Source organism: Octopus bimaculoides, chromosome 7, assembly GCF_001194135.2.
Source record: "Octopus bimaculoides isolate UCB-OBI-ISO-001 chromosome 7, ASM119413v2, whole genome shotgun sequence".
NCBI lineage: Eukaryota > Metazoa > Mollusca > Cephalopoda > Octopoda > Octopodidae > Octopus > Octopus bimaculoides.
In genome coordinates this window covers 75,627,191-75,633,693 of record NC_068987.1, presented here as the reverse complement: position 1 = coordinate 75,633,693, position 6,503 = coordinate 75,627,191, and the positions used below count along the sequence as shown (strand labels likewise).

Genomic DNA, 6,503 nt, shown 5'->3' with positions numbered 1-6,503 from the left:
TCATGTTCCCGTTTTTTTACACCTTTTCACAAACCTGAAGAGGTATCAGAGAAGAGGAAACTCGGAGGAGCAGCGTAGTGAAGATTTCGTTTCAGATAAATGAATAAAACTCTCGCACAAAAGTTGTTCCATTCAAACAAACACACACACACACACACACACACACACACACACAAATGAAGGAACTTTGGATCAAGGTTAGAAACCGGTTCTTTCTCTATTGGCAAGAAATCTTGAAATAAACTGAATAATAACATACATACATAAACAGTAACGTAGACCGTCTCTACCTAAAACGAAAACAAGGCGGCAGAGGCTTAGCATTGATCCAAAATGCCTTTGAATGTCACATCATATCCCTTCGGCAACATCTTTTAACCACCGAGTGTCGAGGTGCATCCCTTGACCAAGTTTGCATACATGAGGTTGATAACATCATAAGACATGGAAGGCAGCGCCTTGAGCAATACTTTTTCTCTGATAACCTAGACTATATGCCCAAAGGAAGATGCACGACTCTACAGCAATATATCAGCAGATGAAAAGATGAGCCTATATGAACAGAAGACTATCCGGGATGATAGTAACATCGATCATCAAAGCAGTTTATCCGGGATGAATAGCCGGATTAGTACCTCTCACTTTGAAGGGTATGCGTTTGCAATTCAGGAACAGGAAATATCAACCAAGTACTTGATGCACAAAAGGGATAGAGATACAGGAAAAGCCGTAAAATGTGACAACCGATGCAGGCTTTGTGGAATTCACACTGAAGATATCACCCACATCATAAGCAGCTGTCCGAAAATGCCATCACAGTATTATCTACCGGCGAGATATATTGTAGCTAGGGCATATATAATGAAATCCATTGAAAGGATAATCCCAAGGACAAAGAAATAAGAACTCACAATATAGTAGAAGTCATAGCCACTCATAATAAAAAGGAATACTGATGGAATGTACCAGTGAAGACCTCAATAAAATGTAAGAACAACCGACCTGATATAATGATGTGGGATACAGAAGAGAAGATATGCAGAGTTGTGGAAATTACCTGCCCAGCGGATGTTAACATAAAGCTGAAAATCAAAGAAAAAGGGAATACCTACGCTGAACTATTGAGAAATTAGGCTTCTCAAAACCAGAAAGGAGAAAGCTAATTCGAAAACTACAGATCCAAACCATCACTGGAACTGTAAGAATTTGTAAAACTTTCCAGAAGATTATCATTTAAATATATATGAGCATATCTAGATATGCATGAGAATATATACATGAGAATATATACATAAAACAAAGCATACAAATCTGCACGTGTACAGGCACATGCAAAAATAACCTGTTGTTGATGTTGAAATTCACAGGAAGGAGCATTGGCTCTATGTTTGAAACGGGCTCTTTCTTTACTAGCAAGAAATTTTGAAATAAAATTGAATAATGATATACATACATACATACATACATACATACATAACAGAAGAACGTCAAAAATTTGTGAACGCCTTACAAGTGATTTGGGGTGATATGTTTCAACAGATCAACGACGACCTTAATTTGAGTTATAAACCATATAATATCAGTATAAGTAAAGGACCCAGTAAATTAGAATTAGAGGCAGTAAACGAAAGAGCAAACGAATATCTGAAGACCACACAGTCGAGAGGTATAAAAACAACATACTAAACCATTTATCTTTTGATATTCGTCTCAACTATTATTTTACTAGTGTATCGTAAAGAGGTAGAGCAGAAAGCTTGAACCAGCATGGGTATGTAACTCAAAGAAGTAAATTTTATTCATGCGAAAAAGTACCTCACAGGTCATTGTATCTATGAAATGTAACACTGAGACAACTTCACACGATATCAGGAAAACCTCAGAAAAAAAAAACTAGAGGCATTTTGGTGATACAGGATTCAAAAACCTAAACTTCAAACAGCGCCAGTTGAAACACCTTACAACTACTGCAGTAAAACTAAAATATAAATGTACAACATATAAGCGACAAATGCTCGAAAAATTATTTGCCAGATATCCCAAGTCAGTTTATCGCAGCTTTAATCTCTGTAAAAGACATCCTCACATATAAGGGGATGCTGAAAGGCCTGGTTGAAGCCTAACTTCCGTGTTCTTTTACAGGGCTTAGAAAAATTGAAGGACCGCTGCAATAAAGGTATAAATCTGAGAATAGAATATGTTGGATAAAATCATAATAAACTGATCCTCTTGTATTTTTTGTTACCCAAAGCCAGGAATTTTCCAGTACCTCTTCGTAAGATCAGTTTAAGGTATACTGAAGATCTGTATGAGAAACAAATGATGAATTCAATGAACAAGCTGTGTGGCTAAAATAACTGGAGCAAGGTTACTACCAGGATATCTAGCAAACGAGTAGTAAAAAAAAGTAATATGAATTAGATGGCGAAATACTGGAAACAGTTCTACAGAAAATGTTAAACAGAAAATTCCCAAGCTCTGACCTTTAATCGGTGAGATCTCAAACGGCTTCATGGAGAAAGTATCAATGATACACAAGAACTTCCCCTATAGTTATCAACTACAATTAATTTCCTTGTCACCCAAAATAGCCAAACCACCATTGCTAAAAATTACCGCCCAATAGCCTATCATAACATCATGTACAAATTATACACCGGGTACATCAATCTGTTCTTGAAGGATCATGGTGCCACCAGCATTATAGCACCTGATCATGCTGGAGGAAAGAAGGTGTTCTGGGAATGCATGCAGCAGCTACTAATTAACAAAATGTTCCAGGAAGAAATAGAAAAAAGCCGCATGAACTTAACCGTAGTATAGCTGGACAACTACAATGCTTCTCATAGTATCCCACATGAGTAGATTCCTCTTTTACTCTTTTACTTGTTTCAGTCATTTGACTACAGCCATGCTGGAGCACCGCCTTTAGTCGAGCAAATCGACCCCAGGACTTGGATGCCTAGTACTTATTCTATCGGTCTGTTTTGCCGAACCGCTAAGTTACGGGCACATAAACACACCAGCATCGCTTGTCAGCCGATGTTGGGGGGATCAATCACAGACATATAAACATATACACATACATACATACATATATATATATACATATATACGACGGGCTTCTTTCAGTTTCCGTCTACAAAATCTACTCACAAGGCTTTGGTCGGCCCGAGGCTATAGTAGAAGACACTTGCCGAAGGTGCCACGCAGTGGGAATGAACCCGGAACCATGTGGCTGGTAAGCAAGCTACTTACCACACAGCCACTCCTGCTGTGGCTGTCAAAATTTTCAAGATTTTAAAGTTAACCAAAGTCCCACAACTTCTAATGAGTGCGATTCCACGCCTGATAGGACCTGGTACATCAATTTATTGTAATACGGAGCAAACTGAGTCGGATTTCTGCAAGTGGTCTTTATGTTCACCGTTGCACTGTGAAAGTACGTGTTATAACTCGTTTTTTATATGCAATTAATGCATTTCATGCCAATTTCTATGTATGTATGTATGTATGTATGTATGTATTATGATTTATTTATGCATGCATATATGAAGATAAATTGGCAGTGTTGTTAGACATTCGCATAGAATATCTTCAGTTATTTTTTCCGGCTCTGTTCGATGAGTTCAGATTCTATCAACATCCACTTTGCCCTTTATCTTTTTCCCGCAGTCGATAAAAGCAATAAATAATTTAGGAACTGGGGAATTTTTTAGAATTTCAGGCTAGAAACTTTGCGCTATATGCTCTGGCTATCTGCCTTATGAGTTCCAATTTCTCTTTAAAATGATCTCCCATTCCAACTTACTGGTGTCAAATCAATATTAAGGTTGTTGGGAAGCGCTGGGATTGAATCCAATGCAAAAATAAGGAGAGATCGCTTATGAAACTCTAACGAACTTAGAAAATACTAGGGTTTACAAGAACCCATTGCATCTAAACGTTAACCAGAGGACGAGAAAAACACGAAAATGTACACTCACACACATACACGCATACATACAAGGGGGTACTGAAAAATTCAAAGCCATCGCAAAATGCCTGGCTGGAGGCCAAACCTTCCGAGTTTTTTTACAGGGCTTAGAAAAACTGAAGTGTGTGAATCCGAGAGGTAAGAGGAGAATATTTTGAATAAAATCATAATTGATTCTCCTGTATTTTCTTTTACCCAAATCCAGTAATTTTTCAGCTCCCCGTCGTCCATGACAGATTTCTACAGAGTTTCCGTCTAGCAAGTTCCATTCACGAGACGTTGAAGTACTCGAAGCTGCAGTAGAGCATACTTATCCAAAATGCTGTTTAGTGGAATTGAACTGCTTAACAGATATACCTAAGTTTGTAAAGTGCTTACAATATATTGCTCATTATTCTTTGTTTCGTGGATTAAATATGCATTTTAATGTGTAAATATCGATATAATCTGATATTTCATGCAGCAGTTTAATTTACAGCTTTACATTTCAGTCTTTTGATCTTTTTATGCTTGTGTGTGAAATGCAAATACAATTTCAAAAGAGAGAAATAATAAAATTATAAAAACGTTTTTTCAATGGAAGTGTTATTTATGTTCAACATTGTACTGTGAATATACGTGTTATAACTCGCTTTTTATATGTAATTAATGCATTTCACGTCAATTTCTATTATGTCTGTCCAAGCTCTTCAATCATTGATATTAACTACTCATTCTGTTAAAGTCTATGTCGATGGGAAATAATCCTAAACAGCGAATGACGTAATACAAAGATGTATATGACGTAATATATGATATAATACCTCAGGAATGTATGATGTAAACCTCATCAATGCGTAACGTAATGTCGCATCATATCCCTTCAACAACATCTTTTAACCATCAAGTGTCGACGTGCATCCCTTGACCAAGTTTGCATACATGAGGTTGATATCATAAGACTTGGAAGGCAGCGCCTTGAGCAATACTCTTTGTCTGATAACCTAGAATACATGTCCAAAGAAGTTGCACGACTCTACTGCAATGTATCAGCAGAGGAAAGGATGAGTCTTTATGAGCAGAAGACAATCCGTGATGATAGTAACATTGATCATCAAAGCAGTTTATCATTTCAAAATGAGTATCACAAGATCGGCTCTTTGAACAGCAGGTATACTTCATCTTAAGAGTTTTCGCATAACTTTCTGTATACCATATTATGGTTTATAGGTAGAACCGAGGTTGTAATAGAAGATAATTATTCAAAGTGCTGTGTACTGACGTTAAACTCACAATTATATTCAAGCGAATCGAACTTCCAAACCATACGGCACAGCCACTTCGCCTTATCAAAATCTTACTATATCCCCCCCACACACACACACACACTCACACACACACACACACACACACACACACAGTGACACCCTCAGACATACACACATAATATTTCGCTTAGGTATAGCGAGACTGGTAACCGTGTTTTAGAAATCAATATACTTAGCTCCAGAGAAAAGCCTTTTGCCGAGTACAGAGATGATAAACTAACAAAGGAACAATCAATTACGTAATGAACGACATTAAGTACGGTAGAGACACCTGTAAGCAAATGAAACTCATTACATAATCTATGGTTACTTTATCATTTATATAATCTCTTGTGTGTGTGTGTGTGTGTGTGTGTGTGTGTGTGTGTGTGTGTGTGTGTGTGTGTGTGTGTGTATGTGTGTGTGTGTCTGTGTGTGTGTGTGCCTGTGTGTTTGTGTGTGTATGTGTGTGCGTGCGTGTGTTTGTGTGTGTGTATTCATATATATATATATATATATATTAGTAGAGTTAGAGGTTGGAATAACAGACTAAGGGATAAAAAGTATCCGTTATACTGCTGGTATAATTGCTTATGTTATCCCTGGACATACATATGCATGCATATTATGATCATAGACTGCATGCCATCAGCTGTTAGATGGGATGCAGTCTATTTGTATTGAATTAGAAAAGAATAGTTGATGTAAGTCAATTGTTGTTGATCAATCAAGTACATGTAGAGCCCGATTTGTTCAGCAGTGTCTGACTACTTAATTTCGCCCATAAGGTTCGTGGCATCGCCGAAACACAATAGATGACATTTAGACAAGATATTTGCCAGGTAATATTGAAGAGATCCGCTTGAAACCATTCGGTCATTTTTGCAAATTCGTGGTAAACGCAATGTGTTCTGGAAAAATATCATCTTGTGTTTATGTTGTTAAGCAGGAAATCTTAACTGAATAGGTATGTCAGCTGTTTGTATATTTTGTCATGTATGAAGTTTAAATCAGCACTGAAAGTTGGCATAAAAATAAAACAAAAATAGCATATAGCAAATATGCTATAAATTCATTGCAAAAGTAGAATAAGGAAAATAAGCAAAACATTTTTAGAATTTTATACGTTTTCTCAAAAGATGCCTTCCCAAGTATTCATATTTCTTTTGTTTTATAGTTACAGACAATCTCTATTATGTATATATATATATATATATATATATATATATATATATATATAT

At 36.6% G+C, this 6,503-nt stretch overlaps 1 protein-coding gene across 3 annotated transcripts in view; it reads left to right on the top strand.

The window, feature by feature from the left end:
- Nucleotides 1–4,788: 4,788 nt before the first annotated feature.
- The window catches only part of LOC106879316 (uncharacterized), a 15,016-nt gene continuing 13,301 nt past the window's right edge, over nucleotides 4,789–6,503 (top strand). For all 3 annotated transcript variants that reach the window (XR_001410621.2, XR_001410622.2, XM_014928823.2), the window contains exon 1: nucleotides 4,789–5,126. Coding sequence is in view for 1 of the 3 variants with exons in the window: in XM_014928823.2 (XP_014784309.1) it covers nucleotides 4,969–5,126 (158 nt within the window). In the remaining 2 variants the exon portion in view is untranslated. The remainder of the gene's footprint in view (nucleotides 5,127–6,503) is intronic.